The sequence below is a fragment of the Fringilla coelebs genome (assembly GCF_963513975.1).
Source record: "Fringilla coelebs genome assembly, chromosome: 2".
Lineage (NCBI taxonomy): Eukaryota > Metazoa > Chordata > Aves > Passeriformes > Fringillidae > Fringilla > Fringilla coelebs.
In genome coordinates, this window is record NC_140029.1 from 24,897,679 (window position 1) to 24,923,381 (window position 25,703).

General features: G+C 39.3%; 1 protein-coding gene across 2 annotated transcripts in view; it reads right to left on the reverse strand.

Annotated features, from left to right (window-relative positions):
- Positions 1-25,703, reverse strand: part of COL4A1 (collagen type IV alpha 1 chain) — a 121,043-nt gene that overhangs the window by 44,406 nt on the left and 50,934 nt on the right. For both annotated transcript variants that reach the window (XM_084223487.1, XM_084223486.1), the window contains exons 3-16: positions 10,916-11,005; positions 10,777-10,821; positions 9,220-9,264; positions 9,048-9,110; positions 8,893-8,946; positions 8,719-8,745; positions 7,351-7,434; positions 7,176-7,238; positions 6,526-6,561; positions 5,942-5,983; positions 4,259-4,348; positions 3,628-3,663; positions 3,427-3,486; positions 1,257-1,301 (exon numbers count right to left, since the gene is read on the reverse strand). In XM_084223487.1, the coding sequence (XP_084079613.1) occupies positions 1,257-1,301; positions 3,427-3,486; positions 3,628-3,663; positions 4,259-4,348; positions 5,942-5,983; positions 6,526-6,561; positions 7,176-7,238; positions 7,351-7,434; positions 8,719-8,745; positions 8,893-8,946; positions 9,048-9,110; positions 9,220-9,264; positions 10,777-10,821; positions 10,916-11,005 (780 nt within the window). The remainder of the gene's footprint in view (positions 1-1,256; positions 1,302-3,426; positions 3,487-3,627; positions 3,664-4,258; positions 4,349-5,941; positions 5,984-6,525; positions 6,562-7,175; positions 7,239-7,350; positions 7,435-8,718; positions 8,746-8,892; positions 8,947-9,047; positions 9,111-9,219; positions 9,265-10,776; positions 10,822-10,915; positions 11,006-25,703) is intronic.

Below are 25,703 nucleotides of genomic sequence, written 5' to 3' on the forward strand. Positions count from 1 at the left end.
GCCAGCAGACCGGGCCGAGCTTTTAACCTTTTTTTGTGAATTTTTGGAAGCTTTAAAAACACTGATCCTCCCCAGCTGAGGAGTGAGAGGGGAAAAGAGGATGAAAGAAGAAGAAGTTTGATTAGGTGAAGGAATGCTTGCAGATGAGAGTGCCCTAGGTGGAGGAGATGATTGGAGTGGCTTTGGCTGGACTTTTCTCTTACACAGCCACGGGCGAAACCAAGTTCTTCTGATAATACAGAGACTGCTCCTTGGGGGAGGCGGTTGGCTAGAAGCCAGGAGTGACAAGGCCGCGAGGAGAAGCGGAGAGAACAGAGACTGAGGGGGAGGGTGTGGTGGAGCCCTCTGCCTCCAGGGAAGGATCTCTGTTTCCTGAGAGCCCCAGGCCCCAGGGGAAATAATATGGGGGGGACAGGTGTCCCAAATGGTGAGAGGCGGCCACCTCTTGGAACTGGGCAAAGCATTCTTAAAAGGACCTAAGGAGCAGTTTGGATCCATGGACAGTGGTGAGAGTGCTGGACATGGAAGGAAGACGGTCACCGCTACAGATTTTCTTCGGGCGGCTGCAGCGTGTGACATGGAAGCACTGGGGACTTTGCAGTGTTTCCCTGGGGAGGCCCATGGTGTGAGAGGAAGACTCCTCTCTCAAGACGGTCACCGCTACAGATTTTCTTCGGGCGGCTGCAGCGTGTGACATGGAAGCACTGGGGACTTTGCAGTGTTTCCCTGGGGAGGCCCATGGTGTGAGAGGAAGACTCCTCTCTCCTGATGAACTGGGGAGAGTGTGTGTGAAGGAGGGTATTGGATTGAGAATTGATGTGTTAGAGGGGATTTGTTTGTTGGAGAGGTGGGGGGAGGAGAAGTGTTTTTGAAGATGTTTCCATTGTGGATTGTTGTGTGTAGTTTTTCCCTTTTTCCCCTTTTGTGTCTATGTAGATTAATAAAATGTTGGTTTTTTTTCCCTCCATTCCCAAGTTGGAGCCTGTTTTGTTCTGTTCCTGGGTCACATCTCACGGTAACCATCTTGGATATCCACCTTTCATGGGGGCGCTGGCACTGTGCCAGGGTCAACCCATGACAAGGTGGATCTTAGCTGTGGCAGCAGCAAAGTTTAAAAATTTTAAAAGTCACAAAGTCATCGAAAGCAGCTAATTCAAATAAAAAATTCAGAAGGCTAGAAAATATCACTATCTATAATACACAGTTCTCTGCTTTGAATGTAAGAAACAGTACTTGAAAATTAGTCAAATACATACGGGTTCTCCTTTCAGTCCTGGTTCACCATCTTTTCCAGGCTTTCCCTGTAAAACACCAAGTTCCACTCTGCTTTAACAGACAACCACATACATGCAATTTCTAAATACAGTGGGTGGAATACTAGAACAAAATTATCATTATTGCAATGCATTAATCAAATTATGCTAATTCAGCTAGAAGAGCAGAGGGTACAAATGGTGAATATGCCTAGTGCTTGTATTACCCAACACCCTCCAAGATGCCAAATTAAATAAAATCCTGCAAATCCATTCCCAGATGCAGAAATAACACAGATTTCCCTGTCACAGAGTCTTCAAGAAAAATATTTCTAGAGCACAAGAAACTGGAACCAGATCCATCTTTTTCCTTCACAACATTCCCTTTCTATATATAGGCTCTTCAACTTCACAAGACATTTTTACATGGATATTTAGTGGTTCAGTTTCAGCAGAAGGGTTGGAGAGTGGCCCTCTATCAGATTGTGTGGTAATGTAGTGGTAAATCCACTTCCCTCACACTGAAATTCAAATCATAAGGCAGATAATACACTAGAAGTCAAAATTCCCTCCTCCAGACTAAAATTACAACTATTAGTCCACTGTGTCAACCTACAGAAAGGATAAGATTCCCTTGAAGCAGTCAACAGTTATGTGATAAATGATCTGGATGGGCAAACCTACTTTTCAGCATCTTCCCTTCCTCTGCACCATAAAAGGACTGGGACATGAGCTTGTAGCCTGATCCACCGGTCGCTGCCTTTCATTTGGTGTCCCAGTGCTTAGATTGCATGTGTAGCATAAGCAGTATGAATTTGTCCCATAAACCCAAGGAAATGTAGGCACTTAATACACAAAGTAACAGTGCATGTAATTCAGTCTAAAAATAATCCCATCAGTTTAGATATAATGATTTTGTCTGAATGCAATTGAAGGACAAAAATGATAGAACAAATGTGAACAGGCCACCACCACTGAGGTGTGCAGCTATGGTCTCTTATAATGAAGGGTTAATAGTAGTTTCTAATGATTAATTAAAACTTTGATCTGCAAAGTCAAGAGAGTTTTCAAATATACTGTGACCAGAATTAATTATGTGGTTTAGTTTCTTTGAACTAGAATATCAGATTGCAACATCTGATCATCTTTCAAGGCTTAGCTTAATTTCAGAAGTAGCTATGACTTCCTAAACAATTACAAATAAAATATCTTAGAAACTTTGTTCAGGGAGCTCTTCAGAAACTGAAATTTGTACTTTTGATAAATTCAGTTGCTCTGGTTTCGTCAAAAAGCTCTAAGCCAACATGTCTCCATTCCTCCAGGTTTAAGCCTGCATTTACAATAAGAGTAAAAACATGTAGGATAGAAAAAAAAATCCCATCACATAACTTTACTGAAAAGTTAATAAAACATCTGACTTTGAAACATAGTAGAAAGGGAGATTTTTCTTTCTCATATGGAAGTACAATCGAATGCCTATGGCATGTTGGGCCTTACATTTTATCAAGACCCACACATGAAGAAACAGAATTACTTAGAGTACTTTAGATACATTTGAATTTAGAAAAAATTACAATTTTTCTACCTGCTCAGCTGTGAAAGATACAGCATGACTCATGGAGAAGTTCTATGGATGGGACTATGATATGGGTCAGGTCAGACAAATGTAGCAGACCTTGTGTCCTCAAGCAGCTACAGCCAGGCTAGAAACCAGCAAGCAAAAGGATCTCAGCCACCTGAATTTTTTGCTCCATTCATTTTCTTTGTGTGAATCTCTACCTTCAGGCTAAGCAGGCTTATTTTGCCAACTGTACATGAGAGTATTTGAAACAAATTCAACACATTCCATTTAGCACTCCTACGAAGTGATTATTTTTCTTTGCATTTTCTTCCATTCTGGAATGACTTCATCTTTCTTCAGTTTGGATTAATGGGAGTTTTGCCTTCACCTTCAGCACTGCAAGCTTCTGTTAATGCCTTTAGTTAACTGAAATGTTGCATACTAACATTACTGCATGTTACTACTACCTTGATTGTACACCTGTCCTACAGCAAAACTTGCTGGTATGAAATACAGAAAATTTGCTGTTAACTAATGGTTACTAAGTTTAGTTAGATAATAGAAACATTCACTAACTGCAATTATGATATTGATAAAATTGAGTATACTCACACGTGGACCAGGCTGCCCAGGTTCACCCTTGTCTCCTTTGAAACCTGAACCTGGCAATCCCTAGAAAATAAACACGAGATTAAAAATACTGCCAAATTCCAAAGTAAATACGCTTTTAAAGAATAGATATAGAGACATTTAGTGCTATTATCAGAGTCTTTCAAATTTTTATTGTAGTATAAAAAATAACTCAATACTCACTGGGATTCCCTGTTCGCCCTTTTCACCTGGATCACCCTAATGAAATTATTTAAAAAATGTAAATTAGAAAACAAAAACTTAAACATTATTCATTTAGGTTTTAAATAATTCTTCATTTCAGCTAAAGCACACTTAATCCTGTTCTCCATTTCAAGAGCTATGCCAAACAGTATGATATGCAAGAATTTAGACAAAGGTCAAATGTGAATCCATTAAACTAGTTTATTTTACTAGTATATACTGCTTTGACTGCTTAATTCAGTAATTGAATAATTCATTAGCACTAAGATTTCACAAATGTGCATATGAAAAGTTGAGTACATGCTTCTTAATTTAAACTTCCCAAATATTTTTACAATATCTTATTCTTATTAATCTTCCTTCCCCTGAAAGTCATCTGCTTCTCACTTATTTATGCAATTATTGATGCATTTACCATCTATCATGTATTTTTTAGAGAGACTTCTAGATTGAAAATTAAAACTCCATGAAGTTAAACAGGCAGAAATTTTTGACAAGTTTGTTCTAGGTGACTTTGTATTTTCTTTTTCCTGTTTCACTTATATTTTCTAATTCCTATAGATTATATTTTAATGAAAAGTACAAGAAGTTTAATCATTCAACATCTCACCTTTTCTCCCTTTATGATTTCACTCCCTTTTTCTTTCATATGAGGTGCTGGTCCTGGGGGTCCTGGGGGGCCCCTTACCCCTTGTTCTCCCTGTCAATAGCAAATCCAGAATTGTCCATTGAAAACAGAACGACACTGAGATCAAATATGCCTAAGATCAGTAACATTAAAGAGAACTACCACTTGCTTTTAAAAATACAGCTAAATGAATTCTTTAAAAATTCTTTTTTCAGCAAAATCAGCAAGACAAAGGGTTACAGAAGTCACTACTGTGTAACTGGTTACCAACAGAGACTGCCCTGAAGAAAGACCTCCGAATCTACTCTTAAGGTCAAGATTGATTAACCAAATATCACAAATATATCCAAATAATTATAACAATAGTACCAAAGCTTTATAGTGCCTCCTTCAGGAGGAAGGAAATTAGGAGGAAAGAGGTCAGGTACAGAAAGTCAATGGCTAAAGGAAAAAGTTAGTGCTCCAAAGTTTACAGTGCTCCAAAAGCTTTATGGAGGTCCATAAAGGCCAACTGCAAGATGGCAACTGTGGATGACTTTCTAGTATGCATGTGTCCATTGCAGGGTCAGAGCCTCACCTCCTTCTACAGTGCAAAAGCTCCATATTTAACAGTAAAACACCTCTGAACAGACTCCATTAATTTCTGTCAAGCAGTAATGCACAGCAATACCATTTATCTTTAGCTACAGACTGAGGAGTCCAGGAAATGTCCACACACTCCTATGTCATCTTTTCCAACATTTTTCAATAAACATCATGGTAAAAAATTAATTTCAACAGCGTGTCACGTTGCAAAATATTCTATCCATTAGGAATATTGATTCAAAATCTATTAATAAGGTGGTGGTGGTGGTTAAAAAAAAAACCCTACCTAAGTAATATAATTTACTTATACTGCAAAAGCCCTCTGTCAATGGCTCTCATGAAAAGCTTCTGGAGAAGTGCTCAGACACATTATGAGTTCACTGAATAGCCCTTGAATACATGTGGGTCTTGGCTCCCAGAAACAGAACATAAGGCACTTTAGCCCAGACCTCTCAATGTGAGAGGTAACAGATTCAAGCTGACATGTATTACCTCCCATTTGATGCTGATTAAGAGAATAAATGGGATCCTGGAGCACATCTCTTGGCTTAGATTCACTCAAAAGTAAACCCCTCTGTGTGCTCTGAAACCTCTTCCTGGTTGTGTCAAAACACAATTAAAGGGGACAACTGAAAGATATGCTTCAAATGCATGCACTACCAAACCAAAATAAGGCAGACAGGCATTAGAGTCCTACAACAATTAATTCTGATCATTCTGAACAGCACATTAAATTTCATCCCTTAGAACTAGATTGATTTTTAGAAAATCTCATGGTGAGTCCTAATATACAGAATAAATGTTTCCAGATCTACCCACTGCAAATTAAAGCAGCTTTCCAGGCACAGCTGGAAAACAGGATGGTGACCTAAATTAATGTCAGGTATAACATCACCATTTAAAAAGTCTGTAGCTGCTCATTACTTTTCATTTAGGTGTAAGTTACAAATTTACTCAAGTCTTCCAAAAATCACAGCATTGATTTTCTCCATTGATTGATTTCAAGAGTTTTCTTCATTTAAAATTAAGTATCAAGAATATTTCTAAAAGTTGTTCTCTACAAGTTTACAAGAGACCTACCTTTTCACCTTTGGGACCCTGAAAGCCCAAGCCCATGTAGCCCTGAAAATGTAAATTACAAACACTTAGTCAATTTTTTTCTGCAGTGCATACATGCATATACATAAACATATGAAGGTATTATGTACTTGTCAAATGCCAAGGGAGAATGTAAAAGACAGAATATGTCTTTTAAGTGCATGTGTGAAACAAATAAATAATGATGTCCTAACTCCCCTGCTGTTTTTAAGCCCTGTGTCACAGCAACTTGTGAAAAATCAGATTGAAATTCATCATATAATTTTATTGTCAATATGCTCTTTTACCCAACACTTAGTGAAAATGTTGACATTTTAAAATTAATTCAAATAACCAGAGAATGGTGTAATTACTACTGATTTGATTAAATGAGATAACATGGCTAGAAAAATTTTAAAAAAAAGCTGTAAAAATCTCTTTTTATGATGTTCATTAAGACACAGAAATAGATCCCAAAATATAAAAAAACCCCACACCTTTAGGACCTTTAGTTTCCAGAGTTCTGAGGATCTGGTATGCAAAATAAATACACAAATGGACTTAATACTTGTATTAAAGAGCCTTACCTTCTCGCCTGGAAGTCCTGGCGGCCCTGGGGGACCCTACAAGATAATACATTTTAGCATCCTTGTGTATAGAGTACACTAAGTGGAATAATGTCTTCTTCTATGTAAACAGCAAAAAGGCAGATCTTTTCATCAAACCCAATAATTTAATTTTGCTCTTGCTGTGCATAATTCACAACTTAGAATAAAAAAATAATAACAAAGAGAATCTTAGATATCTCATTAATTATTATAACAACAGAGAGATGATGATGTGCTTCCACAGTAATGCTCAGTGCTGCCACCCACAAGAATAACCTCAGCAAAAGTTTGGATTTTGATCTGGACGCTTGGTATGTAGTTTATTTTTCATAAATTAAATTGGGGAAGAGAGGAAAGGACAACCAAGGAGAGTTACAGTCTCTCCCCCACAAAAATACCCTCCAAGAGTACAAGAAGAGACGAGGACTGTAGGAGCAGCTGCTACTGAAAACCCATGTTGCCCAGTAACTTCTGCCATGGTAGTAGAGTTCAGAAGACTGAACATGAAGTCTGGAAACACACCTTAACTTTTCCAAATCCCATCCAAGATCTGCTACACACACCTTCCAGAACATTCCTGTAATAAATATCTCTAAGTGAAGTGCAAATCACCATAAAAGGAAACTTACTGGCTCTCCCGGAGGGCCCATTGGTCCCATTGGTCCCTGAAACCCTGAAGCTCCAGGTGGACCCTGTGAAAAATTCAAATGACATCATAAGAAAGTGATACTTATATGGTAATTTCGTTATACTGATATAGTTTTAGTTGAAACTCACTGCTATTCCAACATCATTTTTACTTACAGGCAGTCCAGGTTGGCCAGGAAACCCTTTTTCACCTTTCAGCACACCAGGAGCTAAAATACCAACCACTTCACCTGGATCTCCCTATAAAAAGAATGGAAAGAGTAAGTCTTGAGCACGAATTCAAATACATTCAAACCTACCAGGAGAGGAAAGCTGTAGCTATGCATACTTTGGAATCATTTGGAAAGCTGACTTTAAAAAATCACCTTATTTCTTTTAATTCAGCTGAAACATAGAGATATTAAAAGTTAAGACCTTAATTGCCAAGTGTACTCTAAAGCAGCCTGAAGAGATTTCAGTACCAAAACTATCTTCATACCTCATTTCCTGTATTGTAATGGGTAGTCAGAATGATTTTTCCATGAAATCTATCACTACTACAGTGTCACCACACAACTGAATCATCTGGCCTGGCTGCTGAGAGGAGTGATAACCTCACAATCCCTTTGCCCTGCTGAGATCCTCATGCTTACACACCTAATTTAGACATACAGGCCATTTAAGGTGTTCTTTTCCTTCAGGAGAGGAACACAGCCTTTCTTTAGAAAACTATTCTGATTGACATCCATTTCTTTATGTCCCTTCTTTTGAGAGTAAAAATACCATTTTTCCCGTGTTTTTGTACAAAGTTACAATATTGTAAATTATTTTATTTCAGTTCTGTACCTATGCATACATGCCTGGGGGAGAAGCAGCTGAGTACTTCAGTCTTTCTATAATGAAACAGTTCTTTCCATGTGAGAGTAAGAGAAATGGACATTTTAATAACTTGGGTTGTCATGTCATTACAAATTTGAGATTACTTTTAGACTTATATTTAACTTACAGTTCCAGATAATATCTATTCATTTTAAAGACAAAAAGCTCTTGGATGTCATTCAAAGCTTCCTTCTCCAGTTCACAAAAGGCACTCAGACACCTAGTTAGTTAGTCTGATTTTTTATCTACATGAAAAATGTCTAGTGTTGTTGGATGATTCTCATGTTGTGGGGTTTATGTGGGTTCTTCCACAAACATGATCCATGTGAAACTTTTTAGATAAATCAAATGCTAATATAAAACCAAACGTTTGATTCATAAAACCTATCTAAACTTTTATACCCAACTGGGGGGCCACCATAGTGTTTATATATAATTCATGACATGCACTGCTTCTTTTCTGTTGTAATCCATATAATACTCACCCTTTTAAGACCTGCAGGGAACAGCACATATGTTCAATTGTTTTAAAGTGAGGAGGTCACCCCACTATATTTAGTGAGGTTGCAAAACAGAGTACAGAGTGAAACAAGGCAATACAACTTTTCAGTCCTTAAGTAAAGACTGCTGCTAGTCTTAAAGGGTGTAGAGATCACACAAACGTACCTTCATTCCAGGAGGTCCTGGAGGTCCCTGTGAAAAAAAACAGACACAGCTGTTGTTATTGCTCCTCAATATTGTATATATTACATCTTAAGCTCAGTATCATTTCCTATATATATTTGCATTTCAAGAGTCAGTCTTAAAAAAAGTGAGTCAAGCAGGAAAGAATCTACTTACTATACTTCCAGTCAGTCCTGGTAAACCTGGGGGACCTACTGGACCTCTTTCACCCTAAGGAGAACAGAAAAAATGGTTTTGTTTAGGGAACATATGCTTGAGGGGTTTTTTAATTTCAACACAAAGATGCTGGTATAAACATATGTAAATGTCACCTTTGTGCCATTACATCCTGGAATGCCAGGTGGACCAGGAGGGCCATCTTGTCCAGGAATGCCCTACATGAAGAGAAAGCAAATAAATTAGCAATATTAGGAATAATCCAGATCAGATGTCTCAACTGAAAGTTTGATGCTCCTTGTAAAAACACATATATTTAATACATACAGGAAGGCCTGGGTTTCCTGGGAAGCCTGATACTCCTGGGGGGCCCTGCAATTGAGAAAAACACAAACTGAAATGACAAATCCACAAAACAGCAAGGACAAGCTGCAGTTCAATTTGCATCTCCAAGGCTGACAGCACAAATCAGTGGCATTTAAACTCCCTTGACAAAATAGCTCTAATCTTCAAAACCTCTTCAATATGTCACCTTAGTAATGAGCAACTAAAAGTAACCTTTTATATTTCTTTAAGTTTTTAAGCAGTAAGAACTAGATCAGAGCCTCATGTAGAGGTAAAAGAGAATTCACAGGTGTTCCCTTCTCAGAAACATTGCTCCCAAAATGAAATTTACTGTAGGCATCTCTTCACAGCAGTAGATAATGTTAACACACTATAAAGATGCTTCTCTGTCTTTCATACTCTTGAGTGTATCAATTCATTCTTATTATCAAAAATCCTACCAGGCTGAGATAATTCTTTCTCCTTGAACAGCTTTTCAGTGTAATGAATCAGGCATTTAAGTTGGCACATAATTTTCATCCTATCATCTTACTTATCCATGCAGCATTTCCTAAAACATGTATTATGAAGCAGAAAAGATGTATGGGAATCCCGAGCTCAGAGAATGTATTTGCTTCCTTCAAACTTCCTAATTGCTAAAATACATTTTACTTACTCTGCAGCAAGCAAATACATTTGCTAAGAGGTGCCAATTTACATTAACACTCAGGAAACCCCAGGTCAACATGAACATCATGGATTGAAATATGGATTTCTTGATCTAGCAGAATATCCTCTCTGTAACACCTCATAAACTGCAGTTAATACAGTAAATTCTATTTGCTGCAGCAACTGCAGGCAAATGGAGAACAAAACTGAGATGGCATTTTGAGAATCTGTGAGCAAGAGGGTATAGCTGAAAATGTATGCATCATTATTGGCCAAGTCATTTGAATCCTGTTTCATCATGACATTAGGAAAAGTAAAAATTCTCAGAAAGAGCTTGGCACCTCAAAAAACCCCAACAGGTATGGCCCTGGCCAATACAATGTACTAAAAGAAGTGCTATATAAGTGACCCATTTAACAGAAATTACAGGAAGGTCACAGATATTCAGAGCCTCTTCTAGCAAAGTTGAGAAATCTTTGTCCCTGGCTTTAATTTGCTCTGTATCTTTTCAGAACATATGTGCTCATGACTGTGTCAGCTTGTCTGCTGGAGTGCTTCAAGGGTAGATGTAAATATAAAGGAGATTTTGCCAGAGGAAATAAGGTTGGTTCATTCTGAATCTGGAAAAAAGCCTTTTGGTATGTCAGAAAGATATCAGAGGCACACTAAAACCAGCGATGTTGACACAGTGATAAGTATCAGGTAACAATGCAAATTAATAAAAGCACTGGCTGTCCAATACAGCAAGAACTTGAAAGGTAAAAGTGAAAAATTTGAAATTATTGTGCAGCTCAAGAGGATGTCATTCATTAACTCAGAGAATTTCTCTTGCACTTGAAGGCAGCCATATCCAAAGACATCAGAATTGCAAGAAAGTAAGACAGAACTCACTCTTGTTCCCTTTGTTCCTGGCAATCCTGGTTCTCCAGTATCACCCTGAAAAGTAAAAGAGAAGCAACAACAATTGAGATAAATTTTGGGACAATTTAGTGAAATCTGATTGTTTGAATACTAAAGCAGATCTTCTTACCTTAAGCCCTGGTGGCCCAGGAGGACCTTCAGGTCCTTGCATTCCAGGAAACCCAATCACACCCTGTAGCCCAGGCAAGCCTCTTTCTCCCTGTGGAAGAAGAAAAACTAATTAGCAACTACACAACTGAAGCTCCTTCTTCAAGTAACTCACATATCCCATTTCTGTGCTCAAGGAACCTGTTAAGTGACAAGAAGCTAGATGTGACAGCAAAGAGTTCATGCTGGTACTTGAAAGAAGGATTATTATAAATAAAGAAATGTTTCTATTCAATGAATTTAAATACTAGATTCAATATTAGGTTCAATAATAGGTTCAATAATAGATTGGCAAGGGCTGAGTATGGCATAATACAAAAGCACACTTTAAATATCTGTTAACCTTTTTTTCTGGATAGCACTCTTCATAGCAGATTTATTCTCCTGGTAACAGGAGGTCACATTCCCTTTAATAAAACCTACCTGCATTCCTCCAGAAGTGCTGCTAAGTCCCAGAAGAAAATCTAACAGCTCAAATCAGCAACTAAATTTCTGAAAACCAAAAATATCACTGTCTGGTCAACTAGTGTATGAATGGTAAATACCACTCTTCTAATACACCACTCACAACAGCAGGTTTTGGAGACCAGGTTTGTCACTTGGACTTGAATTTCAGGGTGGTTCAGAGACAGGGTGCTTCAAGATTCAGGATCTTCCCAAGAAGCTGAACACAAAATTGTGTTTGTATATGTGTCATCCTCTTGATTCTATTTTAATGCTGTATGGGACACCTGTGCTGTCCCTCTCCCTACAGCTTCAAATGTATTTAAACCAGATAAATCTAGAGGCAGAAAACCTATCCACACCCTGGATCAATATTGCAGCTATTATACATGCAAATATATCAGCACTCCCAGTGAAAACAAGAGGAACATTATCTGAATAGAGGATGCAAAACCTACACGTAGGGAGAGGGGAAAAAACTTATGCATGTCAATCCCTGGAAACAGCCAATCAAGCAAATCAAAAGCCACTGGTTCCATGCAGGAAGTAACCAGATTTGTCCCTTCGAGGCCTGATGTGACATGAGCAGAACCACTTCATCCTGTCAAAAACTGTGGGAATACTGGATTAATAAAAGGTTAGTGTGAAACTGTGAAAAGAGGAAGTTTGGTCAACAGCTAAAAAACATGGCACCTGCTTTAGAAACCCAAAATACAGGCATTTTCAAAGGACTGCAAAAAGAAAATAAAATTAACAATGTCCAAAACACATTAAAGGACAGTACCGAGACTTAAGGATTTTCAGCAAAACAGTGATAGAAGAAATTGCAACTTGTAATTAACAACCAATTTAGTATTTGATTTCAGGATGGCGATTAAGAATAAACTTTTCTCCTGTTTGCTGAGGACAAAGATTCCCAGAAATATGCTGGCTACTTAGAGGTCAGCTGAGGACTGAGCACACGTGAGAACAGCTGAGTCTTGGAGAGCTCATTTGTCCAGGAAGTACAACAGGCATCTTGCAAAGAAAAAGTTATGACATGCAGACAGAGGAAACTGAGTGATAACCAACAGACATGGTGTTACAGTGTCAGAAGATGAGAGGAATTGGAAAATTTGTGGAATTACTGGGCTGATGTTGTTTTTTAGTTCCTTGTCCAGGATTTTGTTAAAATTAAGAGACAAGGGCAAAGGGACATTATTGATGGGTATGAAAAGCAGGGCCAAGGAGGGAGGGAGAAAACTAAGTGAGATAATAAGAGCACAAGGAAGTAAAATTAAAATAACATTCATTTATTTAAAATTGCTGATAGAAAAAATTATGCTGCTGCTTCTCCTCTCCATCTTCCCACAAAAATAAAATTTTTCAGTATAAGAGTACTTTCTGAGGCAAACAGTTCCTTGAAGTGCTGAAATGGCATGACCTCCTCTATTTAATTACCAATATTCTTTATCATGGTTTGAGAATTCTTTATTTGGTTTGAGCCAAATCTGAAGCAGTGTGCTAGACCAGAAAACAAAGCAAAACAAGGCTAACATCAGAACAGCTGGAAGAATATGTTTCTAGGTCAGCTGTAGAGGTACAAAGTCCAAGTTCTAAAGTAACTAAAATTGTTTTGAAAAATATGTGAAGGAAGAATGCGTCATGATGGAGGTCTCTGAACGAATGTTGAAATAATTAACCATCTGAAATATATTTGTAAATTTAAAGAGTTAAACATAAACCCATACTGGCTAATTTGCACTGCTGTCACAAGTGTACTTCTACAAAATCAGCTGTTCTGTCATTCAGACCAGAATTTCCCACTGAACCCTGGGCACTTGCTCTCATGACCTGCTGCGATAGGCTAAGGAAGGAGAAGACACTCAAGTACATACAAGAGGGTCTTCCACTGCTGAGGGAATGTACAACACGTGCAAATGTGAAGAAAATGAGATTATTTTGACAGCCACAGAGAAATATGCCCCCCGGTGTACCACAGGTGACCCACATCAGTAATGTGTAACCTGGCTAACACCTTCTGCTCTCAGAAGTTCTGCCCCTGAGGATTTCACTACACTTTGAACCACTGCACCCTGCAACACAGAAAAATAGTCTTTCCTCCATTCTTAAGGAAAGTGAAAACTGAGGTTTACAGATCAGATTTTCACTTGGTCTAAGACTCCCATAGATCATTCTGGAACTGTAAATGGGCCCTAACTTGCCTGTAAATCACTTACTAAGGGAATGACTGCTTCAGCTGACCAAGGAGGTTTCCTAAAGGCTTAAAATACATTAAAACTTACAACTTCTAAGGCAACTATAGTAAATTCTCTTAAGGCTATCTTCAGCCTTCCAGGATGCCCTGCCTGAGGGTTAAAACAGCTGGAGGAGCATAACAAGTCACTTTGAGCTAAGATATATTGAGGTCTCCCTGGAAACATTTTTATTTTCCCTACTTAAACTGTTAGGCCAAGAAGAAAAACAACTGGCTATTTGTCCAGAACTTCTGGACACCCAGTCAAGGTACTGGATGTTCCAAGGCCTGGAAAATATAATTCCTGAGCACGTGGAGGTCTGTACCACCCCAAAGCCTGCAGACTCATGATTTCTCTTTCTGGAACTGAGCTCATCTTTTTGCAACAGGGAAGTAAGGAAGCATAAAAGAACATGTGAGAGCTGCTGCATCCTTCTCTGCATGCAACCTGCCACCTTGGCTGCTTATTCTAGCAGGGAATCATGGACTTACACACTGCTAACACCTCTCCCTCTACTCTGCCTTCCCATTTGGTTTTACTGCAAAGTAAGCCCAGGGTAAATAGTTCAAACTAATGATTGTGTAAGAAGTCCAAATTTCTGCAGTTTTAGGCTAGACAATTAATGGGATTTAACTTCTCTATGCCACCCATGGACACTCAGAGAAGTTAGGGCAACCTGTTCCACTGAGACCCAGTAAGAGACCTAGGGATGCCTCCTGGGTTCCATTTCCTTTCTTTAGTCCAGGTATCAGTCTTCCTCTTTGTACAACAGCCTTAGAAAACTAATGGTGCCTGCATTTGTCAGGACTAACAAATAAAGCTTTTACTTCAATACTCCTGTTTGAGCTAGTACAAACTTTCATCGTATTTTTTTTCATCAGTGATACTACACTAAATTACAGTAAAATTCTAGCAGAGTATCTACACTGAACAAGAGAGTACAGAAACTATACATTCCTTAAACTGCAAAGTCCCATGACTGAAGGGTATCCTAAAGTCACTGAGTGGATCAGAGCCCACAGACCACTGAGGTGACAACAGTTACACTGCTGCACTCCTACCTGAAGTGGCTTACTTGGAACTGCAAGATCACATGAAGCTATCACTTATTATGCTGTACAGAACAGACATAAGCATGTCCTGAAGATGCCTTGCCTTGCAAGGAAACACTTGATCTGCTGCATCCTTCCCCTGCTTGCCTGGCTGTTCCTTTCTTCATTCAATTCTCCAGCCAAACAGCCCAACAGTGAGTGCTTGTGCTACATTTATGCTGGAAATCATTAAGCACATACACTGCATAAACTGGCAAGCAACAGGTCATCATTGCTACCCCACTTATTTTTTACTCAGCACTGAGATTTCTAGCTGTGATGCATGAAGAGCATGAGACTCTGACTGCAAGGGTTATGTATTGTTCAAGTTCCAATATTCACAGCTGCAAAATCTTGGCAAGTAATATTGAAAGAGCTTCTGCTTCTTACAAATCAATTCATGAGACTCAAAAATTAAAACAGATGTAACCATGTCATCTGTACCTCTGCTGATTCAATGCAAGCTGTCAGAGAGCACAAAGGAGAACACATTACTCAGCTCACAAAAATGAATATTCTGCCACTCAACTGCTGAAAATGCAGAGGTGCTACGTAAAAAGACAGCAAGCGCTCAGTCACCACTGCACTCAATTAATAAGCAAAATGTCCGTGACAGCTTTTGTGAAATGCCTTTGCATTAGGTAGTTCAAATTAAAATTGAATGGACTTCTAAACAGACATGAACCTGTTAAGAGCTTAACTGCATGAGTTGATGTTTTTTTTTCTGACACCTACACTTCCAAATTAGCCATGAAATGCTGTTTGGCACACAGAACAAGCACAGATTGCTAAGCAAGAGAGTCACATAAAGTAAGTCATTTCAGAAGGTTCAGCTGTAATATATCAAGGGCTGAGGGGGAGGAAATAATCACCACCCCATTATAAATTATTTCCCCTATTACTTTGCCTAGGGACTACTGGACTGGGAGGTTTTAGGCTTGAGAGACTGGTAACATGGATATAAATCAGCTGCTTCCCAACGTGTGGGCTCACAGGGTGTCTGTGTCTGTACAAATATGATGTTCTCAGGCTCTCCAGAGACTCAGGCACATGGTGAATAACAATGTGTAGATCTTCCCAAAGCCATTTGAAAGATGCTTCATTTCTTAACATTTGCCTCTGCCAGAGATCCCCCAGCAGCTGAAACAGCAGGACAGACACGTGTCTGTCCCTCAGCTGAAAGGCACAGAACTCAGTCTAAGGGAAAGATGTCACAAGGCAGGTAAACTGATCTACCCAGCAGAGGTGGCTCTTCTCCTTTTAAAGGGATGGTGCCACCTCACCCTTCTTTACACCACCTGGTTTGATTCCCTCAGCCAGTTCAGCTCACTAAATTTACTCCCTTTTCTCTAGTGATTGAGCTTGGTCTGGCCTCTCTGAGCTGAGCCAGGTGGCCATGCAGCTGCCAAAGCCCATGTGAGGAGGACACAGCAGGACAAAAGGACACAAGGTGGAATGGCAGCTAGAGCAGTTTCTCACACCAGCACAGTGGGGTTTGCTGGAGCTCCTCCACCACAGCTCCTCAGCTGTGCCTTTGCTGCAAGGGAAACGGAGCTGGGAGCCAACAAATCCTTGGCTTGCCAGAGGGCTGTCTTCAGGCCACTGTCACTGCTGACTCCAACGTGTTATAAACTCAGAATTCTTCCCACAAATGCACGTGCTGTCCTGCTCCCAAAATTTAACATTCATTGAACTGAAATTCTACCAGGGGCATATCTGGCAAAGAAATGCAGCTGTTTCAAGATGAAAACTGGCAATGCAGTTCCAAACAGAGTAAAAAAAGAGCCTGACTGTTAACAGGAAAAGCTGCAGTCATCACACCTTGATGCTCCAGTGTGACCTCATAAAATCCACAGCAATGGTTTCTACCCAGACTATCGCCAGCCACGTGAGAGCTGAGTGCAGCTCTGTATTTGTTCCTTCAGCTGATGTACCTGTGAGCACCCAGTGAATTGGCTCCAAGGTGTCAGAGCAGTAATGACAGCCCACAGTGGGAAACAGCACTGGGCAGCCTGAGCGTGGCTCTCAAGCCACAGTGTTTCTGTCAACACTCTTTTAAACATGTGTTAGAGAATTGTAATTGCCTCAGTGTTTCTCAGTGTTACATTAGAGAAGACACAGAGAATAGCCATTCTTTTATTAAAATGGAATTTTTAACCACCAGAGGGAGCACTGGCCCAGAATATATTTCAGGAATAAAATAAACATGTACAATAAATGTCATCTGTTTGTCCTCAGCTGCACTTAGCATTTTCAGTATTTTATTGAAAGTGTGAAGTGGATATCAGTCAAGCAGAGTTACTGCTATATGCTTACAGGACATGTGTCCTCAAATGCACTGAGCATGTTTAACATTACTAAATTCCCACTGCACATTCTTCAGCAGAATCTATCTGCACCATAGCTATACAATTCTGGAGCCACACAAGTAACAAGCAATTAATTACACAAACATAACTCTGCAGACATGCAAAGAATCTGTGTAGGAGCTCTGTGAAGATCTTGGCTCACCCAGAAGTTTTGGGGCTGAGTTCCTGGCAGTATGTGGAATGGAAGAGGGGCTAAGGCAGAGAGAGGGGAGAGAGCGAGCCCAATCTGGATTCTTGCATTGCCAGGAAGCATCTGAAAGAACTCAGCCCCATGAAAACATGAGTGCAGCATTTTTGGCAGCAGAAGGAGCAGCCATGACAGCTTCACATCACCTGCACAGCTCCACAGCCAGGCTGGCTGAGGCCCTGAACAACCTCAAGCACTACCAGGGCTGCTCTACACTGTACTCAGACATGTGTGACAACGAAGGGCCACCCCAAGAGCTGCTGGGGAACAGCACTCTCCTACTCATGACCCCTTAGCCGTGCTGCTCATTCTGCATCTCCTCCTCCCTTTGCTCCCTCCCCAGTGACTCTCTCCTGTGGGACTCCTCCAGTGCCACAGCCAAATGGGCTCTCAGGCTGCATTTTGAGGGGAGGACACTGGGGAGCAGCTATTTATGGTGCAAAAGCCAGTGCTGTACCCTTAATTTACAGGAACCCATACAGGTTCATATACCATGGGGCAGGCACGCTGATCACCAAATCTCACTGTGTTTTATCACTCCCTGACATGATTACTCTTCTGACTGTGAAAGTATCCTTTCTCAAGGGTCATGAATTCACAACACTGAGGAACCTCTGCAGCTTGGTCCAAGATGAGCCCAAACCTCCAACAGCGACCCCATTGATATAAACATTTCATTAGAGGGCTTTTCAGGTTTAAGGTTAAGGGACTGAACCTGGGCTTCTGCCTCTTAAATACTAAGGAATGCTCAGAGCAAAAGCATATTTCTGTGGCACCTCATGGCTGTACAGAACATTCCTCAGGAAGCTGCTAAGTGTTTCCCAGGAGTATAAAAATAGAAATAACAATCTTTGATTATCCTTTCCCCTACATATCAGTATCTATGTGCTTAGCTGGTGCTCAAGTGCATGGATACACAATGTGTCTCAAAGAAATTCAGAAGCTGAATAAGAAGTGAGTGAAGTAAAATTAACATTCAAAAGCCAATCATGGCTATCATTTAATTGGTGCCAAGCAATTGGTTTCCTCATCCATTGTATCAACATCATACAATTTCAGTTAAACCAACTATGAGTAAGAGCCACTCCCTACATAACTTAGAAGTCTTCTTCATGCAATTTCTCTTCTTCCTTGACTCATAGTTATATTCCTCATTTTCCAAATGTAGTAGTCAGTTTTTTTCAATGCAGCTGCCCAAAGTTCACATTTTAGGACTTTTTGAGCCATGTACACTCTCACCTTAAGCTCTCAATATTCCTTATATTTGCATGTCTTTGGTTCATTGTGTGATATTGCATTCCAGCATAGATAAATGTTACAGATCCAGAAGTAGCTGGGATGCTGAGGGGGTACATATTTATTCATAGCATGATTGAGAGCATGATATATGAAGTACAGAAATAGAAAATGAGAGAGAAGAAGACGACTCACAGCAACTAAACTTTATCTTCAGCTGTGGAAGTCTGGCTGCACAGAATTTGGCAGTTTAACACCGAAGTATGTGGTTCATTGTCTTTTTGTTTAAACTTTTCTTGATTATAAAAAAAAAAGGAAAAAAGCCCAACACAATAACACAGCTTATGATGCTTCAGAAGGAAGTCACACAAATTTTTTTACAAAAGGTACACATGAGGTTCTCCAACTTTATTTTAGTTTTTGAATCTTTTATCACACATCGGTCAAGGAACCTCTTCTCATCAGCTAGAGTCACTCAGGGGAACAGAAGAACCTCAAAGAACCATAAGGGAAGAGGATGTTTGAAGGACAGATGTGTTTGCACTGTAAAAAGAAAAAGGAAGTTCTATCACCTGCATACAGGTTGAATCAAAAGGGTGCTATATTTCCCACCCCTTCTAATCATCTGTTGAACACATTAGGTCTGAGTAACTCTTCCTTTGTTTTATTACACATTGTATTAAATCACTTCCAGTGTTGAAGGTCCAAGAATATAAGGGGTAAAAATGTTCCACACCCTTCCTACTTCATTAATGAAAATTATTTAGCATTTGTTTGCATTTGGCATTGTTTAAAGGCTCACATTTAAAGATGAAACAGCAGGGGGGAAAAAAGGGTCCTAAACTTCTCTGAGTTTTTAATTTATTTTTGTTCAGATCCTAGACTGGGAATGAAAAGTGACGTTACATGCAAGTTTTATTCTCTTGCCAAAGGTTCGTCATGGACATATTTACAGAAAATAATCTCTTCCATAAATAGTAAAAACATGGGCAGCTGGTCCTAGACAGTACAGACTGCAATAAAGTTCTCATAATGAGGTTCTCAAATCTTGAGGGCATGTGACAGACAGCACTGTTTGAGACAGTGCTAGTCTAGCTGCTTTTTTTGGGTCAGGTTGGAAATGGCATTTCTAAAGATTAAAACATTTTGAAAGTTCCATAGGAGTAAAATGTCTTTCCACAAAACAGAGGAAATTCTCTGGCTTCTGACTTTTAATCATGTAAATATCACAAGGCAGACAACATTGTGCCTCAAAAGTGTCAATCAGCGCTTCTTCACTTAATTGTCTCTTGACTCCACCAGATCCACTGTAAAACAGACACGACAATATATATTTTTGTAATTCCTCCAGGGTTGTTCAGCCTAAGTCAATGAAGTTCATAAAGATGCAATAATTATTAACAATAATGAAAACAAGTATCTTTCTTATTTTGACATTGTAGAGGATGTCAGTATCTTTGTCAGTACACGTTGGTGTACACCAGAAGTTGCTGTATTGCTCAGCAGGTGGCTTTTAGATTTTTTCTGCCCAAAAAAAGGGAGAAGGGCACGTAAGAGGCCGGTCAGAATCAGCGACATCCGCAATGTCTGACTGCCACCCAGAGGAGCCCGCAGGGAAGTGACCAGCCCGGCTGCTGGGACACTGCCAGCCCGGGCACAGCCCTGCCCTGCCGGCCCTCGCCTGCTCTTCCCGAACGGAGCCCAGCCACAGACAGCGGGCAAGGGCAGGTTTGATACCCAAAGCTCATACTCGGGGGAGTTTCACTAACACTAACATCCCTCCTTTTTTGATGAGGGAAACGGTGTCTCCTGCCTTGACACTGATGTCACTGCATTTAATACTAGAACTTCCCACAGAGATCCTTTTATAGGAATTTCACGGGGCTGGATGTGTCCCTGCTGGATTTCCAGCCTCTATTTCCACACTTTCAGACAGAAACGAAGTTTGAGTTGAGGTGTTGTGATCACATCCTTAACTCACGATCCCATTAAAGATGCTTTGGTACAGATGGAGGCAGCACTGGTTTATCTGTTCACTGCTCCCTGTGCAAGCCTTCGGTATTCCTCCCTTTATTTCACCTAACTACTGACATTGGAGCCAGAGGGCATTTCAGGCTGCTTCTCTGTACCAGAGTCCCCCCCCTCCATCACCACCACTTAAAACCATTTATTTTGCAGTTCTGCACCATCTTTCAGACTTTGCTTGCCACTCAAACCTAACAAAATTAAGGGTGACTAAACCCCCTCAAGGCTTTAAGTATTCTGCTAACCAGCCATGAAATGCTTTTGTTGCATGTGTTTACAGTCAGTGAGAAAAGAGTGAGAGAACACCCCATTCGATGCTGGTGACTGTGCTCACTCACTCAGCTCAGTACACTGTGCACACTGAACTTTGACACAAGCCTTGGTGAGAATTATTTTTGTTGGCATATCAATACATTTAAAAATGTTCCAGATGAACTTCGGTGGAAGCTGTCACATGCTTTCTTTAAGAGCTACAAAATTTATGAGTACGTTTTGCCATTATAATCACTCTTAAATATTCTAAGAGATATAAACATGATTTTCCAGACAGGAGTCAAAGTTTCTTTTCCCTTGGCTTTACATTGATTTTGCTTTTCTCTTGCTGTGGAAGATTATATAAGAGAAAATGTCATTAGTGAAAGCTAGTCATTATTTTCATCATTTAATTGAACTCCCTTTGCTATGTTATCAATGCTTCAATTAACTATTCTGTAGCCCTTTCTCAGGTGTTGTTGTTACTTGAAGAGAAATGTAAATCCTCTTCAACATCTCTTAAGCACGGTTTCTCAACTGTTTTTGCTCCCACTGTGATATAAAACTTCTTTTGTGGTTAAACTAAATATGTTCTCCAGCAGGTTAGAAACTTCCCTGTGTGATAAAGTGCTCCACTATCACTCCTTTAGCAGCTACTTCAGGTTTCCTCTTTGAAAATCCCACTTTCATGCTGCTTCTTACTGTTCTGTCTCCTTCCAGGCATATACTGTTACGAGCTTTGCTATTGCTTCTGCTGGAAGGGGTTTTGAGAACTTTGTATAAAATCTGGCTTTTTACCCTTCCTTAATGAAATCCAAACTTTGAGAAAATCCAGATCTGCTTTTCTGAAGGCCAACATCATATGGCCAGATGTTTTCAGTGACTAATCTTAGTTATGACCTTTCTCTGAAAGCATAAGTCTAAAATCTGAAGTAAGAAGTAGCTGAGAGAAAGGAATCAAACAACTAACTACCATGAGGTATGGGATTTAAAATTAAAAAAAAAACCCCACCAATTTCCCAAACAACTTTTTGCTCTTGACCAGAAAGTGATTTAAGAAGACTACTATATACCATATTACTATGGTTCCCTAGTCATAATTATATGCACCCAGGTCACTTCTTGTGGATACTGCTACAGAGAAAATGTACACAGAAAATGATTATTAAGCACATCAAGGATTAAATTCTTGTGTGGGAACTGATATATCACAGAACTGTCTACTTTAATGTCTGTCTTGGTCTGAGATCCCAGCAAATACAATATAAATTGAAGAGCAGGATTATTTAAAGAAACTTAAAGGATTAACTACAAAATGTAGCTACTGCTGTACCCCAGGGTTTGCTGTCCCAGACTCCTGAGTTAAACCAACAAACCCTTGCAGCATCACAGAGCTTTAGTGGGCAATTAGACCAGATACTGAAAAACTGCACTGGACAAAAGTTTTGTAATCAGTAGCTAGTCAGTAGATATTGACGCTGTATAGGCATAATTTTAAATTTGGGAAGATTTCAAGCTATGCACAGGTATTGCACAGGCACTGGGCAGCTCCACTTCCTGAGCCTGAAGACTTCAGAGAAGCAGAGATCTTACACATCTTTTCCTATCTTATATCTCGTATCTCACACTGGGGAAACTTGACTAATTCATTGGAGGCTCACATACTTCAGATCAAGCTAAGGCCCTGCAATCCTTCAAGAAACCCTAGTGAAGGCATACACTAAAAGTTGTTGTGCAAATTTAAAAGCAAGCTTGTTTTATTCCATGAAGAATAGAGCTTGAGCTCATTGTGCCAATACCCTTAAAATCAAAGATAGTGCATCTAGCAACAGCTGCTTAAAAGGTCATATTGTGCCAAATGAAATATTGCTTTGCGAATACCTTCAGAAGACAGCTCTGAACACTAAATATGAGCATGTCTCAGCACATAATACTACAGCTTTTATAGCCCTCTTTCCATAGAGATAAACTGATCAGTGTCATCTACCAGTTCGTATAAATCACAGATACCCACTGTACTGAGTGCAAAAATGTATCTTAACATAAAAAATGTTGCCAGAGACAACTAGGACAAATATAACTATTTAAGGCTAAGAAAAGATGATGGTTTCTGATGCCACTCAGCAGTTTGGTCTGACATCTGGGAAAGAGTAGAGAACTCTTCAACATTTAGCATATCGCAGTCAATATTATTCAAAGTTATTTGATATTTTGTTCTTTTCAAGAATAGCAGCCCTCTTCGTGAAAAATTATGTTCTTTTCCCTTGATTTGAATTCAAAATACTATTTTTCTCAGAGTAAAGGATAAATCAATAAAAATATACTACTGCCAAAGCAGAACTGACAAAAACCATTTTGACAATATCCTGACTTTCAAAAATATTTATGAATCACAAGTTTCCCTGTAGAACATCAGATCTGCAGCTGATCAGTATCTCTGTTTATTTTATTACTGTCTTCTGACTCTGCCCTTTCAGGCATAATTAGATGATTTCATGTTATCTATTAGCCCTTTCCAGACTGCAGACACATTTTGCCTCCCACATTCCCTGTCACCCCTCTTTCCAACTTTATGGCCATCTCCAGAGTACATTATTTGGCTGAGGTTTCCTTAACGTCCCCTGTTCAAGGTCTTTCCAACTCAGGCATAAACTGGTGCTGGACTCAAAGTTCCTACAGCAGCCACTTCACAGAATCACAGAATCACGAGGTTGGAAGAGACCGTCAAGATCACTGAGTCCAACCCAAGCCCTGACACCTCAACTAAACCAGGGCACTGAGAGCCACATTCAATCTTTTTGTAAACACATACCGAGATGGTGACTCTATTCCTGGGCAGACAATTCCAGTACTTTATCACTCCTTCAGTAAAAAACTTTCTCCTAATATCCAACCTATACTTCCCTTGGTGCAGCTTAAGATTGTGTCCTCTTGTTCTCCGGGGATTTAAATAGGAACACTGAGCAGTGCTTACTAAAACCAAGCAGTGTCAATGAAAAGTGATTAAAAAAATGAACATTCTTGATTCTAAAAGATCTAATAAAGGTTGACTATAGAAAGATAGATCTAATGATTACTGATTTGCTCCACTAAAGGAACTGACTTGTTGCCTCTGATGTATTTTCAAGGAAACTCAAAGTGCTTAATAGTGATCTTCCACTAACTGCCAGGGCTTGTCTCCAACAAGGGGGCTTATCCTGTGTTAAATTATCAGTATTAGAAATATTTTTGTTCTATCTTTTGGTATGCAAAATGACAGAAAACTCTCACAGGTCCTCCCAGTCTGTTAAACCTTAAAAAAAAAAATACAAGGACACAGTCCACTGCAGCAGTCAGCTCTTCATTACACAGAGCAAAGGCAGAAGCACAATACTCTGCATACACCAAAACCATCTGTGATCTTTAAGGCTGTAGAACTGTGCAGGAGAGAAAACACTGGTCTCTGCTTCTGTTGATGGGGAACTCCAGAGATGTCCCACTGGCTCTCAGTCTAAGTCAGAGCTACCTGGCTTCCAGATCCAAAATACTTCAAGCAAAGCCAGTCTGTGTACTTCCTCAGCATGGTCAATCCACACATGGGTGATGCACCCATCAAGGCAAACAGAGAATTCAAATTTATGTAGGTATAATAATACAGATACAGCCTCAGAGTAAGGGAAACAAATATAAGCCAAAATAACGTTATTTGCTCAAGTTTTCTTGCTTTCAAATAATAAAAATGTTAAAAGCAGCAGTACATTAAGAGTTACTTCTAGTCTTATCTTCTATCTAGCAAAGAATTTTTTTAAAATTGCAATACTTCATGCTCAATGACAAAAGTATGTTTGATATTCTTGTTGACTTCAACTTTCAGTGGGTAATGCTGAGACAGTGAAATCATCATAAAATATTTATACTAAAGAATGAGGATTTATACTTCAGTGCATTCTAACTTGATAAGTCTAAGAAGTTTAATCATTCTGTATTGCTTACAGCAAGGTTCCAGTGTTGGCTCCATTTACACTTGTTTCTGATACAGAGTAAAAGTAGTGCAAATGGTCATGAATGAGAGAAGGAACATTTTTAGAAAAAGTCAGTGCATGGAGAATTTTACTCATCTCTGTGCAGTCTTTGTTCTGAATGGTAATTAAATGCTTAACGTGTTTTTTCTGCACACACTAACAGCTAGCACTTCTTATCTTGACAGCTGCTTGAAATTGTTCTCAAAATCTAGGTAGGCATAAAAGAGAAAATATAGCTTCAGTCTTCTTCTGAGTAGCTCAGTAAAATGCAGGCAAGCATTCAACACTCTAATCAATTTAAACAGATCTCACACTTCAGTGAGGTTTAAGAGAACAGTCAAGTTATTATGCAGAAAACCAAATAAAAAGTATGAGGTAATAAACGAAGATGTTTTAGGCTAATCTCTCTAATGGAAAACAGTATGGTATTATTTATTATTTTAGCAATATTATATTTTTCTAAAATTTCTGTACCTTTTGTTTGGCAACTATGTGATATTTGACATTATATAGCTTAAAACAACAGCTTGATGTTCAGCGTAATAATAAAGGCTTTATAGGATAAGGGCCATCTGTTGCAATTACACTCACTTTCTGAATTTTCTGAAAGGGAAAACCCTTAGAGTTTGTCAATTATATGCCCTTGATAACATATGAGTCACGTTAAAGGAGTTTGGCATAGAAATGCAATTTTCATGGAAACAGTCTGATGAGAGAACATTTTAAATGTACTCTAAATATGGCCATCATATTGATGAAATTATTCTCAAAGGAGAGAGAAAAACATGGCAATGTGATTTACTCTTCCACGTCTGAAATGCTCTTGGGTACTATTTCCTGGGCATTTCACAGCTTTTAAGTCAAATACCATTTTCAGCACTTTTTCTGATGAGATCATGAATATGATT